This window comes from Rutilus rutilus (genome assembly GCF_951802725.1).
Source record: "Rutilus rutilus genome assembly, chromosome: 20".
Classification (NCBI taxonomy): Eukaryota; Metazoa; Chordata; class Actinopteri; order Cypriniformes; family Leuciscidae; genus Rutilus; species Rutilus rutilus.
This window is the reverse complement of record NC_140225.1, coordinates 4,468,950-4,496,445: the sequence shown is the minus strand read 5'-3', so window position 1 is coordinate 4,496,445 and position 27,496 is coordinate 4,468,950. Positions and strand designations below refer to the sequence as shown.

Here is a 27,496-nt window from a genome sequence, read left to right as displayed (position 1 = left end):
TTTCTTTGGTACCGCCACAAATCAGACCGCTGCCTATTGGCTATTTGTCTTGTCGTTCAAAATGACAGCCGACAGGCGCGATTCTTATTGGCTCGGCAGCCTGTCAGTCACATCTGTCTAGGCCCGTGTCTGTGCGTCTGCGCGAGAGAAGGAGGAGGGTCTTCTACTCAGTCTTTTTATTTATTTCTTTGTTTCCAGCTGGGAAAAAAAAACAACCACCGCGGTATATTCCTTTGCGGGACCGCCAATGTTTCCCATCCGAATAAGACAGAACCCTGGACCATACTGCTGTACGTATTAAAAAGCCCGATTTAAGGGGGCGAGGATGAAGCGGCGCAATGCGGACTGCAGCAAGCTCCGACGGCCCTTAAAACGGAACCGAATCACCGAGGGGATCTACGGCAGGTACGATTCAGACCATAGGACGGAACCGTTATCTTTCCCGAGCTGTAGGAAAGACCCAGAATTTGCCTTTTATTATGGTCTAAGACCCCATTGAGAGACAGTAAATCGTTTAGCTCAACTGAGCTACAGTCAACAAAGCTGACCGAAGGTAGACAGTCGTTTCCGCAGAAATGAATAAGCTGCCGTAGGCCTCATCATCACAGCGATGTGCTTTAAAAGAAAGAAACCCGCGAAACCCACTAGTGAGGGCTCGTGACTCGATCGTTATAGCCAGTAAGTGTCAATCATCAGAATGATTGACGTGACAGCAGCACCTTCAGTCTCTCGGTATCCGCAACGAAGGCAATGTTTTGATTTGATCTGGTAAAACCGTAAGGAGAATAACCGTAATTTAATTTGCAAAATTCAAATGTAAAGTGGCACAGAAAGCGTGAAGTCTATTCAAATAATGGTTTCTAAGAGACAGCTGCAGTTTTGTTTTGTTTTTTAAATGCCTGAGACTCCAAATAACTGTAAGTTAGCACTATCTTTTCCGCAGAAGTTGGGAAGACCGTGACAGTTTTTATAATTTCCTTGATCACATCTTTTGACTAAGTTACTACAAATTTGCCTTCCATCATTTGGTGTAAGAAACCTTTATATGTGCCAGAAATCACAGTATATTTATGGTAGTAATTTGTTTTCCTTATTTTTTTTTACATACGTTCTTCCAGAAAATGTTTTTTTTTTTTTTTTTTTTAGTATAATATTCTTTATTAAAACCTACGTAACGTTATTTCATTGTGTTTTTTTTTTTTTTTTTTGCACAATTAATGAACTAATTCTTGAAAGCCGTTGTTTGTTGGTCTTAGTGGTTGTGTAAGGTTTGTCAGGGAGCATCTGACCTATCTATCACAGTGATGTTGTAAGAGTGTTTGCCCAACAGTATTGAATGTTTCATATTATCAGTAGCCATAATCTCTCATAATAATAGTTTCAATCTCTATGCATGAAGTGAGAGTCATGCTGTTTACAGGAGACATCATTGTGGGACAGTCTAGGTCATAGGACTCATTGTCAAATGTGGAAAGCAAGATGTCAGTAAAGTGTTTTAGATGGCAGCAATTTACAGATAATAACGTTGCGGATATGAATTTGCTTTGAAACTGTTTAAAGTGGTGGTTTTCTTCAAACAGAGAAACCACAGTTTCAACCAAACAGACATTAAAGCCAAGTAGATTCATTCATAATGCCAAAAGTTAAAAATGCAGTAACAAGATAGTTAAAAAATAATCAAGGCATGTTTTCCCACACAATTTTTAAGAAAATAACACAAGGAATGAGTATATTTGATCATTTTCATCTAACCAATGAACTTGCACAATTAACAATGCACTAATAAACATCAATATTTACCTGCACATATATTTTTTAAACAAGAATGTGAAAAATACCATATATACGCATACTTGCATTAAATTGTTGAATCAAGTTTTTAGTTGATTCATTGACAGCTTGAACTGATTCACAAAATGAATTGAATTTACAAACTATATCCTTGTCTTAATGCACAGTCCCTGCCAGCAAAATAATTGCAGAGATATCATGAATAGTTTGTGCCGTAGATGACGCAGTTAAACCCTATGATTTGCTCACATTGGGTAAATCTGGCACCATCCCTGCCATTAAAGAAAGTTGCCAGACTTCACCCATTATCAGTCATCTGTTATTCTGCTTGATGTTCGGCATGTTTGACTCTCTAATTTAGTGGGTCTAGAGCTTAAATTCAGTCATAATGCCAACATTTCAAATGTTGCATCTGGGAAATATGTCGGTCAGGGTTCATATGGAAATTATTTTTACCCCAAAACAATTTTCCTTAAAGGGATAGTTCACCCAAAAATGAAATTTCTGTCATTAATTCCCCTCATGTCGTTCCAAAACCGTAAGACTTTCGTCTTTCGTCCTGTTTCATCCTGAAACAAAATCAAAGAGCTTTCCGTCCCTCCATTGACAGCTACGCAACTACCACATTGATGCTTCAAAAAGTTCATAAAGAGATCGTAAAACTAATCTAATCCATATGAATTGAGCGGTTTAGTCCAAATTTTTCTTAAGAGTCTTGATCGCTTTATATGACGAACTGACTGAATTTAGGCTATTATTCACATATAAACTTTGATCCGTGAACATAAACAGAAGCTCTGTTACGGGTTGAAGAAAGTGTTACGGGTTTGGAACGACATGATGGCGTGTAATTAATGACAGAATTTTAATTTTTAACCCTTTAAGTAATAGATTTGGTCCCTAACTGTGTATATAAGTACTTTGTGATACTAGAATATGAACCAAATAATGTTTATGTAAAGATCATACAATTTAGGGTTTATTTTTACCTGTTTACATGTGTAATATGTGTTGCATATGAAGTCTTTGTTTTGGATCCGTCCATCCAGGTGACATAATCTGTGAAGATGCATCTATAACACCTGTTATCTTTTGTTTGTTATTTGATTCGTTTTGTCGCTTTCCTCAGTGAGGTGGAAATGAACAAGTATGTCATCAGCCCAGATCTACCGGTCCAGTGACTGCTTATTTTTTTTACCTTGCATTAACACAATTATCTCTGTCATCAGAACACTAATAATAGTCATTTGTTTTGAGGTGTATGATTCTACAAATTTCTATGACGAAGAAATTAATTGAAATTAATTAAACTTACCAACACTAACAGTTCTGAAGGCTCAATTAAAGTATCTGGATGATTTCTTATTGTTATAATTATTGTTGATTTTAAGGATTTAGCTTAGTTTTTTATGCTTTTAAAGCTATTCAACTATTAAAGTATCTGGATGATTTCTTATTGTTATAATTATTGTTGATTTTAAGGATTTAGCTTAGTTGTTTTATGCTTTATATTTCTTTTTATATACCTTGCAGCACTTTAACCTGTATTTTATGTACGAAAAAAAATGCAATTTAAATAAAAATTATTAATTATTATTATTATTATTATTATTATTATTTCTACCAGTCTTAAAGCTCTGTTGTTTTAGAGACAAAGAATTATCATAATATTGGTCTAAAGACACAGTCTTAAAAAGCACATTAAAATCATGATATTCACAGTGTTGCTTAATTACACCTTATCTGCATTTCTACATCTGGAGATGGTTTTGGGCTTCTCGTCGTCCTTACATAAAACATAATCCACTTAATTTACTACACGCTGCATTGGAGAAAGCCAAACAGTGATTCACGTCCTCCCCCACGCACCCATGGTTCATTGGTTTGGATTTACTGCTGGTGCTCATGATGGAGTTGCTTTACGTGCCTCTAGATGTTCACTGGCTCAAGGCCACATGTTGGGGTCTTATTCAAAGGGTTGAAATCTTGAAATGGATGGATGATTGAATGTTTGTTTAATAATATATCTTTCTCTCTTTCTCAGTACATTCCTGTACCTGAAGTTTCTGGTGGTCTGGGCGCTGGTGCTACTGGCAGACTTTGTGCTGGAGTTTCGCTTCGAGTACCTCTGGCCTTTCTGGCTTTTCATTCGCAGTGTTTACGACTCCTTCAGATACCAGGGCCTGGTGAGTGTGTGTGTGTGTGTGTGTGTGTGTGTGTGTGTGTGAGATGAGCTTTTTCATCCAGATTATGGGACTTAATAAACAAAGGAATCAATTGCTCGCCCTCATGTTGTCCCAACCGAAAATCTGATGTTTGTTTAGCAAAATGTCTGAGCTTCTGTTTTCTGTACACAGAAAGTGCATGGTGATTCATTCTGCTTATAAGCTCCAAAACAGACCAAAACTGTTTTTTAAAATCATATATTGTAAAAAATAAATAATAATAACAATACAAAAAGAAAGAATTAATGCATATCTTATTTGTCAATCCATTACTTTAAAACTTGTTTGTATTATGTCTCTTAAATCATGACAACTGCATAATATTTATAAAATGCTGTTAAGAGCCCTATTCGGACGGTACTAATTTATGTGCAGTGGCTGTTTATAATAAATAAGTGAGCAGAGAACTCTAGACAAGTATCTTACACTTACATGACACTGATATTATAATGGACAGTCTTCGCAGTTTCCACGATTTGGTTCAGTTTATTAATTGTATGTTCTTTTTTTTTTGTCGGATACCATCCATATTGAAACTAAATTAAAGCATGCTGAAGATTGGTGCGCAAATGGTAGCTCAGCTAGGTCAAAAACACATGAGGAGAAGCGTTAGAATAATACAACATCAGCAATCACAGACATTTGCATTCGGACACTAGATTTCTCAGAGGACCGTTGAGTTTGTCGAAAAACAGTTGGTAATTTGCCCCAGAATTTTTACAGAGGTTGTGTGAGAAAAACACAGACTTGGCAGATTCGGGTGGGATTAAAATTGCAATGTCTGTGAGACATGAATTTCTCTAACAACCCCCCTGGAAAACTAGTCCTGTCAGAATAGGGTTTAGGGCTGTTTATATGATGAAAATATAGCCTATTCCGTGCTGAAGCGCACGCAGAAAGTCGGAAAAAAATAGCAAGGAGACATTTTAATTATTTAATAAACTAGTGTTTTCTGAGTCTGTGTCGGCTGCAACGATGGAACAATTATGGGTGACTAAGTCTCTCCTAGTCAACTATTAAGGGGCTGCCCTACTGTCTACCCAAATGCTGAAAGAGGACTGTAAATTGACATGTCATGCCAGTTGCACATGTGATGATCTGATGCATCTCTTTGTGTGTTTCAGGCTTTCTCAGTGTTTTTTGTGTGTGTGGCATTCACATCAGACATTATATGTCTGCTGTTCATCCCAGTGCAGTGGCTGTTCTTTGCAGCCAGCACATATGTGTGGGTACAGTACGTCTGGCACACAGGTAAGAGCCGCACACCTGTTCATATCACATGTTCACCCTGCCATCAGTGTTCTGGTATTTTTCGTTTGAATGTTTCTGAAGTCTAACATCAAGCTTACAGTTGATTGGTCTGTGGTTAGTGAACATTCATGACTTGACAGTTTTGACATTTCCGTTATAGACGACCTCAAGCCAACGTGTCCACAATGTCAGTTTGGTTTGTTGTAGACACACCCATCTCTGGTTTTTCTAATCCTCTTTGTAAAGATGGGCTAAAAAATATTTTACATCTGTTTTTTGGGAGCTGCTACCTCAGTTTTGACACACAAATTCTTACGCACACATCCCTTGGCGCACCCCACGAGAGGATCATTCCCATTCTGTTGTGAGCATTTGTTGTCATCGCATAGTTTATTCTCTCTTTATAACATGCACACACACTGTGACCTTGCAGCTGTAAGCTTGGTTATTTCTGCCGGTGTGACTGAGCAGCTCTGGATCTTGGTGTCAACAAAGCATTTGCTTCAAATGACTCGCTCAGATTGACCCACCGAGTGTGTGCTTGAATCCTTGTGGGGTTTGTTTAGATTAATTTGTGCTGTTAATCTCTTGTCTCTCAACAGAACGAGGGGTCTGCCTCCCCACTGTGTCGCTATGGATACTTTTTGTTTATATTGAGGCAGCTATCAGATTTAAAGATTTGAAGCACTTCCACGTGGACTTGTGTCGTCCATTTGCAGCGCACTGGTACGTCATTTTACCAAATCCACCCTTACGCTGACAAATCTAACGCTTCCATTGATTGTGAGCAAGTTTCTGCTTTATATGTCCTTATTACTATAAGTGATCATTATGTGATATGAAATAGTGATGCACTGAAATTCCAGCCACTGAAAATAATAGCCCAAAAGAGTTTTGGAGGGCTGAAATCATTGACAAATATTGTGCATATTTACTGTGTCAGTGTATATTTTGTGCAAACGGTGTGGATAAGCTACAATAGGTAAAGATGTCAGCACTGTAGACGCACTTCACCGTGACCAAAATGATGCTAGAACACCAATATATACAATGTATTCAGCTGAAATATCAAGAGGCGGATCGTTGCAGAAGAACTTTCCTATGACTGATTTATTACCTTTGAACTCAACATCATAAACAACAGCATGCGGAATTGCTTTTTACCCCAACAATGCTAATCATTTGATGTACTATTTCTTTTTATGTTCACAGTATTGGGTACCCGGTGGTTACGCTGGGCTTTGGTTTTAAGAGTTATGTAAGTTATAAGATGCGTCTACGAAAACAGAAGGAGGTGCAGAAAGAGAACGAATTTTACATGCAGCTGCTGCAGCAGGCACTACCTCCAGAACAACAGCTCATACAGAGACAAGAGAGAGAAGCAGAGGAAGGTAAGGACTGAGGTCTTGACGGAATAGTTCACCCAAACCAGTGCTGGGCGATATACCGTTTTTATTTTGTGTAGGATATGTATTTTTCCAATACTGGAATACTGGTGCATGGCTGAAATAATTGCTGTATCTATTCAGTGGCCACAGAGAGTGCATGGATTGAGATGCATCCCTATTAACTGCATACCCTTCTTACTAATGGTTCTTGCATTATAACACTATTAATAGCCCACACTAACTCTCTTCAACAGGGTAAATATGTAATATAGAGCCCTATAATGGAAAAGGTGGATGGAATCTTGGAATCCAGTAAAAAAAATTAATAATAATAATGTGAAATGTCATGGAATTTGGCATATTTAGTATAAATAATATATAATTTTGGTACACTATTTTTATGGAATATTACACAATTTTCCGTCCATGGTTTAATTTAAACAGTACACCTGTTGTGCAGCACTTTGCCAGAAAATTAAAAGGAATTGTTATATTTTTTTATTTGATTACATTTTAAAAGGTAAATTAAATGAAAGTTTCATAAAAAAAACACTGTTTTTGATAGTAAATTTGGCTAACACTTTAGTTTAGGGTCCAATTCTCACTATTTAACTAGTTCTTTATTAGCATGCATATTACTAGGATATTGGCTGTTTATTATAACGCACATATTAACGCCTTATTCTGCATGACCTTAATCCACCCAATACCTAAACTTAACAACTACCTTACTAACTAACTATTAATAAGCAGTAATTAGGAGTTTATTGAGGCAAAAGTTAATAGTTAGTAGTGAGAACTGGACCCTAAACTAAAGGGTGATCTAAATTTGTATATGACATTACAGTGTTTTTATATTCTTTCTACCCCTGACAGTAAAAATAAGCCACTATAAATAAATGTATTTAAAGTACCAGTCATGAAAATAAATGATTAAAACCATTATATATCATAAAATAAACAGCCGTGAGAAAATTATGAAATTGTTCATTGTTGCAGTGACATGAGGCTGAGTGTATTTATTGACAGATTTTTCTGTTTTGGATAAACTGTTAATTTGAAGTCTTTCTTGCTCTTTCACTTTCAAAAGCAGCAGCAGCAGCAGCATCTAAAGGCATTCAAGATGTAGACTCACCAGCTGTGGCACAGAACGGCTCAGCGGGCGGTAAAAAGCCCTCATCCAACACGTTACCAGAGCTGGAATACAGAGAGAAAGAACGGGGCAAAAACGAGTCCAAAAAGCAACACAACCACAACCAGAACCATCACAGCAGCACCAGCAGCATCTTGCCGTCAGTGGACAGTAAAGCTCAGGAGATGGAGTACATGGAGAACCACGTGAACAGTAAGAGACTGAGCAGCTCAGATCTGCTGGGCAGCACTGAGAACCTGTTGAAAGATGAACACTCTTCATCCTCCTCCTCTTCTTCCTCCTCCAACTCCAACAAAAATTACAAAAATGCCAGCGGAGGAGGGGGAGGGAGCTCCTCGCCCCGGGGACACGGAACAGCCAACGGCAGCGTGCCGTCTTCCTCCGGGCCTTCATCGTCCACCTCTTCCTCGAATAAGGGGGACAGAAAACAGAAGTGTGGAGGAGGCAAGAATGCAACATCGCACAGAGACCCTGTGGAAAACTGCATTCCCAACAATCAGCTGAGCAAACCCGAGGCGCTCATCAGGTTAGACTCGCACACGTCATCTGTCTCAAAATTGTGACTTTTAGTGTTAAAACAGCAGCTCTCATGTTCAAAAGGGTTGTGTGAAAACACTACACACTAGCAAGCATGTTTTGTTATGTTTTTCCGTACACTCTGCTGTCAATATAAAGCTTTAAAGCAGAACTCGGCAACTCTAGCGAACTCTAGTCACTTCTTCGCTGATTTTCCCTTTTGTTGTCGCATGTTTTCCCCACGAGCTCCCCCTACAGCTGTGGGGGGGCGTATATTTCACAACACGGTCGTAAAAAACTCACTTGCGGCGGCCTCCTCACCCTCTCTACCGCTGCTCATGTGCGTTTGTTTTGATCGGAGCAAGCCAACTGTGTGGAGCTATGTCTACCGAGGTGGGTAATCTGGTAATACATCATACATGCGTGTGTGTTTATGTCGAATTGCCGTAAAGCAATTTGTGTTTCGCGCTCGTTCTCGTTCTCGCTTCTCACGAGACTTCCAATTTCTATCTTGCCGGGACGGTAGTCTCCAAGTTGCAAGGTTGGTTTTCCGCCTGGGAACGCTGGGGGGAGCGGGGAAAGTCACCAATATCACCAGAACAGGTTGTTTAACCATCCAAATGATTTCTAGACAGTTTTATTAAGTTAAAAAAGTTACCAAGTTCTGCTTTAAGCTTTCTCACTAAGCCAAAAAAATCAAGTGCTTTCAGTGAGAAAGAAATCTGTTCACGTTGATTTGGAACTTTGTCCACTTTTGTTTTGGCATTATCATTTCAATAGGAATCTACGCAATCTTGAATTTCACTCCAGGGTGAAAGATTTCCCAATGCAAGTTTTGCATGGAGGTTCAAGTAGGGGTGGGCGATATGGCAAAAATATCACATGATGATTCACAATTTCTTTTCGTGTTGATTTTACTGTTTTGCAAGTGACTGAGCAGCACAGCCAAACTCATTTCCCTATTTTAAAAATGTAGCTTTACAAGGTAACAAAATATAAAAGAAAAAAGAATGACAGACCATTTAGGCCAAAGTAGGGTGTGGCCAAAGATGAAAATATTTATTTCATTATTTTATCTTTGTTATTAAAAATTAGAACTAATATGCACTTTACAAATACAATAGAACATACAAATGAAATAAACAGTTCTTTAGGTTTTCACAGTAGGTGTATTTAACAGTAGTATTCAAGCAAGAAAATGAGTAAACAAATATAAAACACTACAAAGACTGCACTGTATAAAGTACATTTGAGACCAGTGTGCGAATAAAATGTTTAAGCGGCAAGGCATGCAAATAATACGCTTGCATGATTGTGAAAACCTGAGCGTAACCCTTGCGTTGTACAGTATGTGGGGACAGAGGTGCGAGAACTGCAACTGATAGAATCCTCTATAGCTACGATATTTCTCTAAAACCAGATCGTGGAGACATTTTAATCATTCACGATCAAAAGTCGTGTTATCGCACACCCCTAGGTTCAAGTTCACATGAATTTGCTGCATTGACCAACAGCTGCATGGTTTAAATGTGACCTTTGTGTGAACTCGGGCCTCGGCTTCATTTCGCTAATGTGACCACACCTTTAGGGTCATAAGCGGAGTCTGAAATTGTTACTGCCGGAGTAACTTTTTGTGACTGTTAAAAAAGTATGTATGTATTTGCGTAGTATGAATGCAGATGGATGTACTACATCTGCTTTATCATGTGACCTACAACACCATTCGCTACTCCTCTCCTGTGGCCTCATGGACTAGTAAAGTGTCTATCAGATGTGCGCTTTGAAATCTCGGTGGAAATAGTAGGTTTCCTTTTACAATACAGATTGTTTCAAAGCAGCTTTACAGAGATAACAGGAAAATAATGTAACACAGTTTGTTTCTAGAAGAAAAAAGCATCACAGTCCAGCTTAAGTAAACTTTGGTGTACTATTTTTCATACTATATTGTTGGGAAGTTGGCATATTCGGATGCGAGGTCAGTCCATTTTTGAATAACACTATATTATATAATTATAATATTGTGGTTTCACAAACCTTTTTGTGTTGCGGACCACTTTAACCCTTAAACAGGCAAGAGTAGAAAATGATGAGCAAAAAATAATTTAATGTAATTTTTTATATCATCTGGACTTAAGTAAAACATATCCAAAAGAATTTTTTTAATATTTGATATATTTTGGATTTTATGAGTTGTGACTCCCAGGTCACGTTGCCTGATTAGGGTATAAAAAAAGGACCAAATCTATAACTGTAACTGCAATTGCATGTTTAAAACAATTATATCCTATACTTCTCCTGATCTAATGTTTACAAATTATATATCATTCGAAAGCTTACGAACTCAAGATTCAGCCTGTGAAAACTGTTTTGAAATCGGACCCTGCGTTACCATAAAAATGGTACTTTAACCCCTTAACTGTCACCCCCTTTTTGAGAATGGACATTAAAATGCACTATTCAAACTTAAATGGTTGTAATTCAAGAATGCTTTTGGGTATAGACCTAAGTTTGGTCTTGTTTTAAAGAAAACACTCTGCAGATTATTGCTGAAGTGAAAGCACTTAAAAAAAATGAAAGTATGAAAAAGTTATGGAAGTTTAAATTTACAGTAAATCAAATATACTGTACTTAATATTCATTTATATAAAATATCTATTTTACAAAATATTTTTTACTCTAAAATTAATATAAAATCAAAGCCATATATCTAACCATGTTTTGTTCCAAATTTGAAGTTGATATCACAAAACTTGAAGTTCCCATGAGATTCTGTTTAGGCGTAATACCAGAAATAGCCACCGGTTGACATTCCATTGAATTTAATTGTATGCATTCTGCTGTAACAAATTAATTCATTTCTGTCCAAATATCACTTCTGTCACAAAATATCAAACCTTGAGACTCAGGCTAGGGATGGGGCCGATCCGATCCAGTATCGGTATCGGACCCGATACCAGCGTAATTCACGTATCGGATTTTCCCGATCCAGATATCCGATATCCATGAGTCATGTCTGCGCTCGCTTTAACGTCTGCTGAAATGACTACAAAAGTGATTCCCGCCGGCTAGTCTGTTAGCTGTCTGCAAACTGCGGAATGGATTTCCTGAACGGAGGCGCGGCTCAATGAGACACAGAGTTATGAGACACGCTCCCGCTCAGGAAATCCATTCCGCAGTTTGCGGCTAGCCAACAACGTCCGCTGTGTGGATATACTTCACACGGAAACACCGCAGAGTAAGACAGCAAAATGCAATGTTTGCAATGATGCAATAAGTCCTTTGAAGCTCCCTCGCGTCGTACAACACAACGAACGCAATCAAACATTTAAAAAAGCACCACGTTACTGTGCGTTCACACCAAACGCGAATAGCGCGTCAAATTCGCGTCTACCGCGTCTAGTTGGACGTTTGAATATTTTGAATCCATTCGCGCGTCCAGAGAAAAATTGACGTGCGTAAAAAGCAAAAGTTTGAAGCGAAATCGACGCGCGTCTGAGGCAAAATCCGCTTGTTTGTTTGCACGATGCTGATGTTGATCGAGCATTTACTGCATCGGAGCGAGGATCACCCTTCAGATAGTGTGTGTGTAAGATGTTTACACTTGCACTTTTCTTATATTTAAAGACGCAAGTATTTGACATTTTGGGAATGTAATAAATATTGACATGACAATCAATTTGAAACCCCAGTTGCATATTTGTTTTCAGAATGGGATTTTTCCTGTTAACAGGATTTCCTGTTTTTCTGACTTCCTTTTCTGACCTTATACTTACCTCAAGTTGCCTTTTGGGACATACATGCATACATACGTACATAACATATCATTCATACTTGCCTGTTGAGAGAAGTTTATTTCAGCATCATATAAAATAAACAAAAATGATAATAATAATATTAAAGCAAACATAGCTCTGGTATCGGAATAGTATCGGTATCGGCCGATATCCAAATTCAGGTATCGGGATCGGATCGGAAGTGAAAAAATGTGGATCGGTGCATCCCTAACTCAGGCCTTTCTGACAATATTTTGTCAAGATTAGAAAAGGTTTTGATCATAAATTATGAAACATGATTACGCCCAAAAGGGGTGGAGCCAGAGAAAATAATTTAGACTACCGTTTCTATGGTAACGCAACTTCCAATTTCAAAGCGGTTTTCACAGGATGAATTCTGAGTTTGTAAGCTTTCAAATGATACCTAATTTATGATAACTACTAAAATATGTGATGTAATAAAAAAGGTGATAAAAAGATAATATTAGATTTTAGAGGATAATATATATATATATATATATATATATATATATATATATATATATATGTTATGCTTTTTAGAGGATAATATTATTTCATCATTTTTTATTGACAAATACTAGATTATATGTTTTATTATGAACTTTTAGCATGAAAACCAAAGTTTCAATTATTAAAAGTGTGTGCGTCGACTTTTTGTGACAAACGCCAGAACTCCTGTTATGATGTAGATTTTTTGAGGTGCACTCTTGTCAATAAATTCATATATTACTGTTCCTACATAATTCGTAACAAAAAACAGAGCTAGAATATCTATTTAGGAGTCTTAGACCTTTCCAACAATATATCGTTTGTCATGATTAGATTAGGATTTAATTATAATATAGTGAATTAAAAACTCAAAATACACAAATAGTCAAAATTAGAGTTAATCCCTTTTTTATACCCTAAACAGGCAACGTGACTCAGGAGTCACATATATTTCAAAACGTGCTAAATAACAACATGAACAACATATTAATTAATTTTCTTCTTCAGCACTTTAAGACAATGTTCACAATTAATGTTAGCAGTATTATTATTATTTTTCCAGAAGAAAAGCAAGTTTAATATATATATTTACTTTCCTCAAAATCTGAATGTCCTGCACCACCGGTAGCCATGTTGGATTTAGGTCAGGCTGACTAATTTATCACAAAAAACTCGAAGCAAATCATGTGACCAGCATACTCAAGACAGACCAGGCTGTGATAAATGATACAAGGATTTGATGAAAAAATCATTCTTAGGCCCCAAAAAAGACAATAAAAACTATGTGACTCGTGAGTCACGTTGCCTGTTTTAGGGTTAACAGAAGTTGCAGACCACCTAACACCCCAAATCTGGGGAAAACCACCAACTACCTCAAAATAATTACCTTTATATCATCTACTTGCCTCCTTAGACAGCATTTTTGGGCATCATTTGTATGCATATTATGCCTTGTGCATGTTTGGATGCACGCAAATGCTGTCTATGTAGGTAGCCTAATATGTTTTCAGTGAATGTTGACCGATATGGATTTTTCTCTGGCCGATGCCAATATTTTATATGATGCCAATTTTCCTTTTTTTTTTTTTTATCTCATAAAATCTAACCGTTAATAAGAAGTGATAGAGAAAATTGCTTAAATGAAAGATTCACTGAACAACACAAGCCTCTCCAATCAGTGCACTTAATAATAAAATTATGTATACATTAAATATTAAATACACAAAACAGGTCATCAAAAATCTAGACTGTCAAATAAACTTTTAGATGAAAAAAGTGTTGGTGTGTTGATGTTCCACATCAACGCTTAGCTGCCCGCAGATGCGCCTGCCTATTAATCTGGCTAATTTGCAGCACAATCGGCCCATGCCGATTCATTAAAAAATGCCAAAAATCGGCCCGATCAATTGGTCGACCTCTAGTTTTGAGATGCTGACCTTTTCTCTGATACATGTTTATTATAATGACCCCCTAATGGACTTAATGGTCTGTGTATATGTGTGTTAGGCTGGAGCAGGATGTTAAGAAGCTGAAGGCAGATCTGCAGGCAAGCCGACAGACCGAACAGGATCTGCGCAGTCAGTTGGGCTCTCTGGGCAGCTCTGAACGCAGCATACGCTCTGAACTCGGGCAGCTGCGTCAAGAGAACGAACTACTGCAAAACAAGTGAGACATCCCTCTTTGAGTTTGCTCCATGAGAGAGTGCAGAGAAGCCAGGGGGACTGTATCTGTATTAATGCAAACTCTTTGTGTGTATGTTCAGACTTCATAACGCCGTGCAGGCGAAGCAGAAGGACAAGCAGACAGTGGGACAGCTGGAGAAGCGTCTGAAGGCAGAACAAGACGCTCGTGCTGCAGCAGAGAAACTGTTAGCAGAGGAAAAGAAACGCAAGAAGCTGGAGGAGGCCACGGCGGCCCGTGCAGTCGCTCTCGCTGCTGCAACCAGGTGCTTCCCATCATTCCATTATATTTCATAACATCCAATCCGTTATATATGCAACCCTCATGCATTCCATTCATTATACACCACTGTTCAAAGGTTTGGAGTCAACAGGTTTCTTTAAATTAAGAAATTAATACTTTTTACTGTTCAGCAAGGATGCATTCAATTGATCAAAAGAGACAGTGAAGTCTTTCTTTCTTACAAAAAAATACAAATTTCAAATAAATAATGTTCTTTTGAACTTACCGATCAAATAATCCTAATCAAATGGAATGAAATGCATAATATACACTACCGTTCAAAGGTTTGGGGTCGGCAAGATTTTGTAATGTTTTTGAAAGAAGTTTCTTATAATCATCAAGACTGCATTTATTTGATCGAAAATAGAGTAAAAACAGTAATATTGTAATGCATATTAATATTAGTTATTATAATTAAAAACAACAGTTTGAATGTAGTTCCTGTGAAGGCAAAGCTTCATTTTCAGCATTATTACTCCAGTCTTCAGTCACATGATCCTTCAGAAATCATATTTCTAATTTAGTATTTTTGTGGGAACCGTGATGCATTTTTTCAGGATTTGTTTGAATAAAATAGTTAAATTTTTCTATTTGAAATAGTAATCTTTTGTAATGTTATAAATATATGTTGCTGTCAAACTGCTGATCATTTTTGCTTAATAAAAGTATTAAATTCTTTAAAAAAAATCTTACTGATTTTTGAACGGTAGTGTACATAACATGCATAATATTTCATAATATTTTCCACTCCATTCTGTCTGTGTCCTTTTTCTCTTGTCAGTTCTGTATTGTTTTATTCTATTTCCTTTCCATATAACTGCAGGATATTTAACACTCTTTTTTTGTATGTGAACTAACTTGCATCTGTATTTGTGTGTGTGTCAGAGGTGAGTGCACAGAGTCTCTGAGGAGGAGGATTTCTGAGCTGGAGACGGAGTGTAAGAAACTTACGCTTGACATCAAGGTGAAAGAAGATCAAATCAGAGAGCTGGAGCTCAAAGTTCAAGTGAGGAGTTATATTTGCTCTAAATCTGCTCTAAAAAAATGCAGAAAAAGTAATAAAATAGACATTTAATGTCTCATCCTTCTTTCATATCAAGGAACTTCATAAATATAAGGAAAACGAAAAGGACACAGAGGTTCTGATGTCAGCGCTGTCAGCGATGCAGGATAAAACCCAGCACCTGGAAAATAGCCTCAGTGCTGAGACCCGAATTAAGCTGGACCTCTTCTCTGCCCTCGGAGACGCTAAGAGACAGCTGGAGATCGCACAAGGTTTGCATCACGCCCTGTCCAGAGAACTCAAAGATTAGCTTTTAAATTTGGGCACCACTTTATTTTGTAGCTAAAACAGGTGTGAAGGAAAATTTGTCATCATTTACTCAGCCACTTGTCATGAAAACCCATTAAACTTTTTTCTTTCCAGAAATTCTTGTAAGAATTACATATTTTAATTTGAGAAAAACTACAGTACCATTCAGAAATTTGGGATCAGTAAGATTTTTTTTTTTCTTTAAGAAATTAATACCTATAATCAACAAGGACACATTGAATTGATCAAAGTGACAGTATAAATTTCTATTTAAAATAAATGCTGTTCTTTTGAACTTTCTATTCAAAAACTACCAGTTTCCTCAAAAATATGAAGCAGCACAACTGTTTTTAACATTGATAATAACCAGAAATGTTTCTTGAGCAGCAAATCATCATATTAGAATGATTTCTGAAGGATCATGTGACACTGAAGACTGGAGTAATGATGCTGAAAATTCAGCTTTGCGTTTGTTTAAAAATATATTTAAATAGAAAACAGATATTTTAAATTGTTATATTTCACGATATTACTGTTTGTACGGTATTTTGATCAAATAAATGCAGCCTTGGTGAGCATATAAGACACATTTCAAAAACAAAACAAAAAATCTTACCATCTCAAAAGTTTTGAATGGTGGTATATGTATTTATAGAATACATAATTCTCAATCATGGAAAACATATCAGAACTTTTACGGTCTTATTCTCCGTAGAGATCACTTAGATCTGCATCCCGAAAGCTCGTTTGAAAACAAAATGAGATTTTCAGTCTCTGCTCCAACACTTTGGAACGCATTACCGTTAACGATTAGAGCTTCTCCCACATTAGCATCAATTAAAACCTACCTTTTTTCTCAAGCTTATTAAAAAGTCGTTTTTATTTTGTGTGCATTTTTAAATGCTATGGGGTTGCAGTTTTTGTGATGGTTCCAGATTGAACTTCTTTTGCTTATTATACATTTTTATTTTTATTTTTTTACATTTCTTTTCACTGTGTGTGTATTTTTGATTTACTTGTGAAGCACTTTGGTCAACATTCGTGTTGTTAAAAGGTGCTATGTAAATAAATAAACTTTGACCTTGACTTTTGAAAACCACTAAAAGTTGTTCCCGTCTGGATTTGTGTTCTTTTAGGTCAGATTCTGCAGAAAGACCAGGAGATTAAAGACCTGAAGCAGAAGATAGCAGAGGTGATGGCCGTCATGCCCAGTGTGGTGTATTCAGCAGATACGGGCAGCATGACCCCCGTCACGCCCCACTACTCCTCCAAGTTCATGGACACCAGCCCGTCAGGACTGGACCCCAACGCATCTGTCTACCAGCCCCTGAAAAAATGAATGCTTGTTTCCCACCTCAACAGACCTCCAATCATTCTTGCAATCACAGACACACACACACACACACACACACGCACACACACACACACACACACACACACACGGTCTTCTCTGGTTGTTTTTTTTTCCTCCATAAGCCCAGATTCAGATTCATCTTTGGCATGTCTGTGGCTCAAATTGCTTTTTTGTTTTTGTTTTTTTTCGTCTTCTAATACTACAGCTTCTTGCCTGGTCAGAAGGATATTGTATTGTGTGACTGTATTTGTTGTAGTAAAAATACAAAAGACAAAAAAGAAGACTTTCAAGGGACATCACACATTGAGCAGGAAACTGCCGTTTCTTTTCTCTTGTAAATGTCTAGAAACCTCACAGAAGTTGGTGAGTATCTTCCCTCAGTCCATTCAGAGACCGGCCTCCTGGATTTCGGCCTTGATTTTACTGTTTTGGTTTTTTTTTCTTCGGGCGGGGGGGAGGGGAGGGAGGGGGTTGTGCAAAGCAGGGCAAGTGTAAGATCCGTTGTCCCAGGTGCTCTACCCCATATCAGAGGCAAGAAGATTTTCACTCAAGAATGTCACCATCTAATATGACAAGAATGTAACGCAATGTTCAAACAACAAAACGTCTCCATCGAACGTCCCAGAAACAATGCGACAATTCTCATGCAAAACATCTTTTAGGACTCGTATGACGAACCGAAGCTTAATCTGTGGATTGCTGTTCAGTTCTTCCTCATGGTACAAAGTGACGAACTGTGCGCCACAAACACAGTCCAGCAGCGTAACTCACCAATTACAGATAATCAGTGCCTTCGTATGGGACCTCGTTGGTGGAACAGAAAGATCTCTTCCCTCCCTCTCTACCACGTCATGCCTCAAACAACATCTTTTTTTTTTTTCTTTTTTTTTTGCCACGTTAACAGGCAACCTTTTGCAAACGGATCACCAGCCCATTGGCGTGACGTGACGACTCTGCTCCTGTTTTGGTCCGCGCTCGTGAATTCGGTCATTTGTTTACATTTATTTATTTATCCAGCGTGGCACTAATGCACTGTTTGACTTCAACGAGCTCGCAAGGGAATATGTCAAGTATGGAAACGCAGGATACTTTCCCCTCCTGGTTTTCTTTATTGTATTGATTGACCATCTTTCAGTATCAAGACGGAAGCTAGTGTAGTCCAGTGCCAACTAAAGTAGTAGGACTGCAATTTTGTTGAAAACGAAAAGTGTTTCAGATCCATCAGGTTACTGGCTGGTCCAATGATCGGAAGCTAGAGGAGTGTATTATTATTATTATTATTATTAATAATATGATTATTATTATATGGTTTGTGTATCGTTTTCAGAGAAATACTTGGTTGTGCCACTTGATGGCGCTGTTGCTTTCAGAAAGGTTGGCAGTCTTTAAACCTGTTACACTCGTGGAAAGGTTTTCATTGGGCCATCATAACACTTGCTGTGTAAACGGATCCAGATCCAGATGTCATCTATGTCTGCTAAGCATGAAGTATTATCAGGCTAAAGGGAGAATGTCCCGAGCCGACCCACCTTTTTGGAAAAAACCCTCGGATTTGTGTTAATGCGAATAGATTTTGCCAACTGGAGGAAGCCAGCTCCTCCAAACGGTCTCCAGCGAGTTCTGGTGCGGGTCGTTTCAGAAGGAGAGATGGTTACTGTGTTAGTTTGGTTAATGATGGGTGGGAGGGGGGGGGCGGGGTTTAGCCAGAGTCAGTCCTATGTGGTATTGTAGTGCTCTGAGATGGTTGTTGTTTTAGGTGTTGTGAATATTTTTTTTTTTTTTTTTTTTTTTAAAGTTATGATGTGATGGAGGAAGTGGTAAAGTTTGCGATGTCCAAGTGGTTTAAATGAAAGAGAGAGAAAAAAAAAAAAAGACAGTTGCTTTGTTTTCTTTGCCCGCTGTCACTTCTTGCTTTCTGTCTGTCGTTCAGCCAAACCTCGGCTGCACTCGTTGTGAGGTCTCTGTGAGGTTTCAAGTAATAAAACATTTTGTTTTCTGGCATCTTGAGTTTCTTGTGATTTGTCTGTTGATTGTTAAGGCTTGCGTGCACACAATTATAGGTGGGTCACCAATCACCATTATATATGATGTTCTGATAGCAAAGAAAAATGATCAAATTCAACTAGCCGTATAATTGGGGTTAATTGAAGCTGAGGAAATGGTTAATTAATGAGTAAAAATGGGGAAAAAATGTATTGTGAATGCCATGGTTTCATCTACACGAATTTAAAAGTTAATTTAAAAGAGTTAAATAAATGCTATATCTATATTAAAGTGTTTTAATGTCAGTAATAGGTGTTAAAAGTGCAGTGCCATCGGATGGTCGAGACTCTAAAGGGTCATTTCATCTTGCATTCACTCTCAAATCACTTTCAAAGTCGAAACAAAACATGTTTATAGCTTAAGAGTTTATATTTTTTAAAAGGTTTTTAGGATTACCCTAAAATAATGGGGGAATTAATAAAGCACATATTACACTAAGAATAAGAACATTTTGAAACACTTTTTATTCATTTTTCCAGCTGGCGCATTTGCTAGTTTGTGAACTATTGCAACGTCTCGTGCCGACAGATTCTCCGATCGCTGTGAGTGTGGAGCACTTCATCTCTCATTCATGAATAAATAACCAGAGCTTTCATATTAAACACGTCTCTTTTTATAACCATGCATGCAGTTTCTGTGTTCCTCTCACACACTCACGCTTTCTTCAGTGCATCAGTCGCATGATGTGCACAAGTGCACGATTTCACATGTGGGCTCTTGTTTTTTTTTTGCAAGTTTCTACAGATTTCCGTTCCAGACCTTTATGTATACATCTATCTATCTATTGACCTATTAAAGCTGTTATATTCTGAGATGAGCTGCAGACTGTTGCTGTAATCAGCATATGGAGGCATTAATAATGTACAGAAGCCGTTTAGTATGTCACCCACGTTCCTCGAGCTTCCAGTTCCAGTGCTGTTGGATGAACTGGGAGAGTGAATTATTCCCATGGGATGCACTGTTTCACATTCAGGCAAGAACCTCGTCTGTGTGCTTGCCTTAACAGGTGCACATGTTTTTTCCTGCAATAATCTGAACGAATCTGTCATGCTTGCTCAGGAATGCTGAAGATCTGGCTTTCTCTTGTTGATCACCTGAATGGAGTGGCTCACCTGTTGTTCTGCTGGGAGACCCTGGTCAGTGGTATTTAATGTGTGTCTTCACATGAAACTGAACAGGTTTTGGTGGCTCACGGTGAAGAACCTGTAGGCCCGGTCTCTGTTTGCTAGGAGTACATTCCAGTTGTAAGATGCTACCCTGAACTGACAAAAGACAAGCAAAATCACCTCTTTCTCAGAGGAACCCCCTTGAATGCCTGTTTTTCCTCTTTCAGTTTCTTTATTTCCATTTTTCCCATGTGGTGATGGGCTGTCAGTGTAGACGCACTCATGCGGATGAGTTTAGATAGGGCTGAGTGGAGAGAAAGACAACTACACTCTCAAAGTAAAGTTTCACACTCATCCTCGTCATTATTGCTCTTTTCTTCATACTAAGTATTACCCTGTAAAAAATTATATGACCAATAAGTTATGACAACATATGTTTTTACATTGCTTTAACTTTGCAATTAACATTGCAATTTTTAGTTCTACAAGATTCAACTTATTTTTTAAGTCAAGTGAATTTAATTTAAGTTTAAAATTTTAACTTTTAGCAACTTTTTTGACATTGCATGAAATTAACCTCGTGCGTCATGGAGGTGAAAATGGAAAGAAATGTTTTTTATTTATTTAATTATTTCTGACTAATGTAATGACATTAAAATACATTTTTTTTTAAAGAACAATGCAATTAAATTTTTTTATTATGTGTAACATACTTTAACTGCTAATCTAATAGAATTGGCAACTAGAATGTTTTACTTAAATTCTTCTACTTATTTGTTATGCAAATAATAGCTAACAATAATAGAGTTTTTACATTAATAATAGCTAAAAGTTAAAACATTCTGCCTTATAACTGCAATATGCTCATAAGTATTTGTATTCTTCACTATTCTAATGTGTGTTGTTATTGTTTTATTCAGTGTCAAAATACTTTGTGGCCAACGTGTGTCCTTGTAATCACAACCTCCAAGAATTTTTATTTTATTTTTTACCTCTATGAAGTAACTGAAAAGTTTATCATTTAAAGGGAGAGTTCACCCATACATTTAAATTCTGTTATACTCGCCCTCAAGTTGTTCCAAACCTGTATGAATTTCTCTCTTCTGCTGAACACAAAAGAAGATATTTTGAAGAATGTGAATAACCACACAGACTTCCATTGACTTCCATAGTATTTTTCATGTTTGGTTACCGGCAATCTTCAAAATGTCTTATTTAGTGTTCAGCAGAAGAAAGAAACTCATACAGGTTTGAAACAACTTGAGGTTGAGAAAATTATGATTGAATTTTCATATGTGGTGGGTGAAATTGTGGTATTATCCCTTTAATAGTAACCATCGTTTCAATCATGCATGTCAAACGGCACTCACACACACACGCGAATACCTCATTTGCATACTCGAGCCCCGCCTTCGTCCACTCACGGCAGCGTCATGACGGAACATTATCCGCCTAATTTACATACTAAACCCCGCCCACCGTGGCGAGCATGTTCGCACATCCACCCGGGATCATCCGCGGAAAAGGAAGAAAATCACAGGCTGTCAGAAAAGTTTTCCTGCGGGCAGAGGATCGGGCTCGACCGGGCAGAGGACAGTCGGAGGATCGCGCTCTCAGGATTATTAATTGTCACATAAACAATATTCATCATCATCATGGACGCGCTAAAATCAGCCGGACGCGCGATCATTCGCAGTCCCAGTCTGGCGAAAGAGTCCTGGACCTCTGGAAAACATAAAAGTGAGTGTTACAACTGTCAATCTGCATGAATTTGCCTGGGAACGACCCTTTTATATATCGTTTATATCTGCGGATCTGTTTTGAAGTTCAGAGTCAAAGTTGTTTGCAACTTGTACGCTAAAGCAGGAATTTACTCGCATTTGCACATGACATTTCATAACAAATGACTGAACGGTTTAAGTTTTCAAAGTCCGCTATAGTCAAATCCATTTTAGTGCAATTTAAAAGCAATGTTCAGGAAATAGCACGCATTTTAATTACTGTAGTGTGTGTATTGTAGATATTGATGTATATTATTCTTTCGAACCCTTTATTATTCAGAACCGATTTTGTTTTTAAATGCCAAATCCGAATTATTTTCCTGGCGTTTCATTTTTGACGGTGTATGTCTGTTTTTCACTGAAGCCGCAGCGCGATCTGTCTCGGTTCCCAGGCGAATGCTTCATTTGAGCCGATTCTTTATAGTGAATCAAAAGCAAGTAGCGCGATCATGTAACGCGATTCTCGAACGAATGACTCTTATGAGTCGGTTCTTTTGGGGGATTTGTAAACGCACAGCGAGATCACTATCGTCAGATTCCTGAATTATTGATTCGTATAAACCGGTTCAAAAAAACGAACAGCAGTATCTGTAGGAGTCAGATCTAAAAGAACAGAATCTGGTGTGTTGTGTTGCTAACAGAGAGCGTGGCAGTAGAATGTGAATGATTTGGCAACCCATTGTTGCTAGGCAATGCTTTTTAGGTGTAGGATACATGGATTTGCTTTATTTGGGGGAAAAAGTAAGACTGCAACGAAAGGTATTCTCCGGTGTTCTCTCTTTTTCTGTCACAATTTCTTTGCTATGTTGTCTCGGCTCCAATAAAACACACCCTCAAAGGAATTGTTAAACCTCCATGACTCATTTTTTTTTTCAGTGGAACATAAGAGGTGAATTGCTTTTATAGAATGTTGGCTGCTGTTTTCGATACTTAAAGCGTTAGTTCGCCCAACAATTCTGTCATTAATTACTCACCCTCATGTCGTTCCAAACCCGTAAGACTTTCGTTCATCTTGGGAACGCAAATGAAGATCTTTTCAATGAAATCTGAGAGCTTTCTGTTCCTCCATTGACAGCTACGCAACTGCCACTGTGACGCTTCAAAGAGTTCATAAAGAGATCGTAAAACTAATCCTAATGAATTGAGCGGTTTAGTCAATTTTCTGAAGAAACTCGATCACTTCATATGATGAACAGATTTAATTTAGGCTTTTATTCGCGTTTAAACATTGATCAGTGAACAGGAGCTCAACAGAACCTGCATAACACACTAGAACGAACCTCATTGGTTCTTGCTGAAGCTCAAACGTGCTGCGTAACAGGAGAATGAACCTCATTGGTTCTCGGACGTCAATCGAACATGCTTGAGCTTCCGTTTACCATAACTGATGTGTGAGTTGATGACTGTTTTTATATGTGAATAAAGCCTAAATTCAATCTGTTCATCAAATAAAGCGAGCAAGTCTCTTCAGAAAATTTGGACTGTCTAAACCGCTCAATTCATATGGATTAGTTTTACGATCTCTTTATGAACTCTTTGAAGCATCACAGTGGTAGTTGCGTAGCTGTCAATGGAGGGACAGAGACCTCTCAGATTTCATCAAAATATAGTCCATGTATAGTGTAAGGTGTCATATGGTATCATAGGTTATGTATGTACTTTTATGATACTTGTTTTTTTTTTTGGAGCTTGACAGCCCTAGTCCCCATTCGCTTTCTTTAAATTGAAAAGAGCAGCCAATACATTCAAAAACATTTCAGGATATTCTTCAAAAATGCAATTTTGGGTTCCAATGAAGAGAGAAACTCATGTGGTTTAAAACAATGTCAGAATGGGTAAATTAAGGTTGTTAATTCAGGTGAAGTATTTCTTTAAACCTCTGTGCACATGGACACTGCTGGTCTCAGCGGCTCGCGTTCAACCAGTCTCTGATCTCAGATGCGGTGTGTGTAAGTCCCATTCCAGCAGAGTTCAGTCCATCTGATGCACAAAAACAAGCTTAACTGCCTGGTGACCTTTTTGTTTGCTTTCACATGGGGAACCCCTCCGCAAACACACTTCGCTGTCAGACTGATGTCAGCACACTGTGATGTTTGGGTTCTTAGGGATGCATGATATACTGGTGACCATATGACGGTATTGGCCAATATTAACATGGTTTAAATTATCGGCATATCAGCAGTTATCATGTTCCACCATGTCTTCATGAACGAAATACTTCATCCATCAGCAGCATTGAAGAAATGTTATGTATATTATTTGTAGAAAGTGTGAAATTATATATAATTTATCATTCTAAATTTGTTTCCTTCAATTATTCTTTAATTAACGTCACGTGCCTTTAACTTGGAATGTCCGGGCTTAGAAAAAAATCCCAAATATCCCGCTATTGTAGCCATTTTCAATTGTTCTTGTGCCCTTATCTCATAAATATGATAATTTCAACTGATTCTCCTTCTAACTATGTTTACATTATGGTGGACTGTGTTACGGTTTGTTACTAATGTATCGTGTCCTCGTCCAACCATCCTGCAGGAGAATGACACATTTTTTTACCATTTTTCTATACATTTAGGGTGTGTTGACTATTGCAGTTCGGTTTGCTTGGCCAATACAAAAAAAAATACAAAAAAACATTAACCCTGGTCCGCTTTGTGTTCAGATAAGCATTTTTAACACCGAACCTAAAGGCATAGGGATATGTTCACAACCTGATTGGTCGGCTTTTATGACATATTTCGCGACGCACTTACACCGCACATCCAAAACAATGATGTGTTCTGGGCTAAATGTGCTCGTTGTTTGTGCGTATGATGGTATTTTTACCAGCTGAGAACTCGTGAAGAGATTATAAAATATGTAACGGAGTCAAAAAAACGGCAGGAATACCTCCGTCACACACACAAAGGAAATTAATAACTAATGATTTTTACAACGGAAATGATTGAATCAAAACCTTACTTAAACTGTACAATGATGCTGTACAGCCAAAACAATCTCTGTTCCATTAATTTCCTATTATCAAAGGAAAATAAAGCTGCTTTGAAACAATCTTTATTGTAAAAAGCACTATATATAAATGAAAGTGACTTGACTTGATGCCTAATATCGAACTGTGATGGGCAACATCACGATTATGAAGAGAATAAACAGGTGTGCTTCAGCATTCTGTCCTTTTTAGGGTCGCATCTTGTGACATCATGTCCTGTTTTTGGTTCGTTTACATGTCTTTTGGTCCATGTTGCGTTCATATTTAATTTGATCCGCTCTCATGAAAATGCGTCTCTATTGCACTCATTGTATTTATCGTGCTATTTATACACGGAAATTAGTTTTTCCGTGCATATGATACGTAGTTTATTGCGTGTAATACACACACACCCCACACCACTAATCCTAACCAAACGTATAAAGGCCAATTTATACTTCTGCGTCGGGTGCGCGCAGTAGGTACGGCGTAGCATACGCATAGATGTGTATCATACGGCGTACCCTTCGCCGCACCCTGACGCGCACCTCCTCAAAAATGTAACTACACGTCGCGACGACGCAGACCGCAAGATCTGTGATTGGTCGGCTTGGTAGCATCGCATTTCCTCCTCCTACGCATTTCCGGCGTGTTCTTCTGCACCGCCCGTCATTTTTAAATTCGGTTCAACCGTCAACAGGTTCACGGGTCGCACGTACCATCTCCTCTGACGCCTTCTCTCGTTTCTGCCTTTTAGTTTTAGTAATTTCACTAAAATTAACTTTTTTTCCACCGCGATAAGCTCCAGCTCCAACATGAGCGTTTCGGCGGTGTAACTGCAGAGCAACACAGACATAACGCAGAAGTATAAATGCTCACGACGGCGTTGCCTACGTGCGTAGCCTACGACGTACACTACGGCGTACACTCGACGCAGAAGTATAAATTGGCCTTAAAGGAGCCGTATGTAAGATTGTGGCCAAAACTGGTACTACAATCACTTTCAAATTACTGTAGAGCGGTGTATCCCCTCCCCCTTCCCCCTGACTCGAGGTTGCCAGTTAGGCTGCAGGATCCAGCAGGAACGTAGGCTGCTACAAGGAGCTTCCAATGGCAAGTGACGAGTCCTACACAGTAAGTTTTTTTTTCTGTTAATTATGTTTATGCTTCATGAGAGATGTTTTGCGTATTTCGGATTCATAACGAGGTCTTTTAGGTTTTGTAACGTTAGACATTTTTTTATCCGACACGTTTGTAGCTGCAGCTGTGGTAACTAGAGCAAAGCTGGCAACCCGGAGTACTGAAACACTACTGACTTCGTGATTGGTAGATAGGTGGAGGGTGGGGCTTCAGGCCAAAACACAACATGACAACATCAACATCAGTTGAGGGCCGCAACTTCACTTTTTAAATGACAATATCCTGGCCGGACTACTGTTGTCAGTGATATAAGTATTTGAAATGAACATGATTTCTTAATGTCTAGTGACATATCAGGGCCATTTTATGATGAATTGAAATACATTTCTTACATACGGTTCCTTTAATACATACGAACATAAATTGCACGATAAACGTGTGTGCTTTAGAGGCGCATTTAGAGTGACTGAGAGTCGTTTCGGAGGCGGACTGAGACTCATCTTTTCAGCGGTCTCGGTCCGCTTGTTGTTTGATCAGGGTTCGGATGGCAGCGTTCACACTTACTTATTCAAATGAACCGCATAGCAATCGCACCAGAGTTAGTTTTATCAAACCAAACGTGCATGCCAAGTGTGAACACACCCTTAATCCCACTTCTGCTCTGAGGATATTTACTCACATCATCTGTGAGAGTCTCCACTGTAAGATCGGCAGACAGTAGCTGTTGCTTTCGAGCTTGTCTTGACAGGAAATGTGTCTCACTGCAGCAGACTTCACAGGGCATGACGCCTGAAACCCACAGACACTTTTACACTAAACACATGATGCACTTACATACCCGTGATGGACTGTGGATTTTAGTGCTGAATCGTGAGATTATGTGGCCACGTTTGGCGCCTGCAGCTCTCTAATGACAATTTCTAGAATATGTTTAGTTAAACTGATGGTTCTGACTCTGAGCTCTGATTGGATGAGTCATTTTTAAGCCAGTGTAAAATACAGATAAACACAGCTGCATTGCTTAGCAATCGTAAACAGTCTACATATAAGCTACAGTTGATGGACCCCATTGGAAGACTATGGAAGTCAATGGGGTCCAACTGTCTGGTTACTGACATTCTTCAAAATATCTTCTTTTGTGTTCATAAATGATGACAGAATTTTCATTTTTAAGTGAACTATTCCTTTAAATAAGCCATTATGTTTCAAAGGCCAGATTGAAT

General features: G+C 38.2%; 2 protein-coding genes across 5 annotated transcripts in view; both read left to right on the top strand.

Annotated features, from left to right (window-relative positions):
- Positions 1-120: 120 nt before the first annotated feature.
- On the top strand, positions 121-17,585 carry maco1b (macoilin 1b). Of its 4 annotated transcripts, none has more exons than XM_084390860.1 (11): positions 121-405; positions 3,836-3,977; positions 5,141-5,267; positions 5,870-5,993; positions 6,480-6,658; positions 7,749-8,334; positions 14,114-14,272; positions 14,370-14,552; positions 15,455-15,575; positions 15,670-15,844; positions 17,018-17,585. In XM_084390860.1, the coding sequence occupies exons 1-11, from the start codon at positions 326-328 to the stop codon at positions 17,218-17,220; spliced, it is 2,079 nt and encodes a 692-aa protein (XP_084246986.1). In that variant the 5' UTR covers positions 121-325; the 3' UTR covers positions 17,221-17,585. The 4 variants fall into 4 exon arrangements, with proteins under 4 accessions (XP_084246986.1, XP_084246985.1, XP_084246988.1 ...); XM_084390859.1 differs by having other exon boundaries at positions 122-405; positions 7,746-8,334; XM_084390862.1 differs by having other exon boundaries at positions 191-405; positions 7,755-8,334; positions 17,018-17,364.
- A 4,269-nt stretch (positions 17,586-21,854) lies between these two features.
- The window catches only part of ldlrap1b (low density lipoprotein receptor adaptor protein 1b), a 41,231-nt gene continuing 35,589 nt past the window's right edge, over positions 21,855-27,496 (top strand). Inside the window, exon 1 of the mRNA XM_084392204.1 lies at positions 21,855-22,124. Within this exon, the coding sequence (XP_084248330.1) occupies positions 22,040-22,124 (85 nt within the window). The 5' untranslated portion in view covers positions 21,855-22,039. The remainder of the gene's footprint in view (positions 22,125-27,496) is intronic.

Excerpts from the sequence above, each read along its gene's own strand:
- maco1b (XM_084390859.1), top strand. The coding sequence starts at position 326 with ATGAAGCGGCGCAATGCGGACTGCAGCAAGCTCCGACGGCCCTTAAAA. Across the intron at positions 5,994-6,479 it reads CGTCCATTTGCAGCGCACTG|TATTGGGTACCCGGTGGTTA; the intron begins GTACGTCATTTT and ends TTATGTTCACAG. Across the intron at positions 6,659-7,745 it reads AGAGAGAGAAGCAGAGGAAG|CAGCAGCAGCAGCAGCATCT; the intron begins GTAAGGACTGAG and ends CACTTTCAAAAG.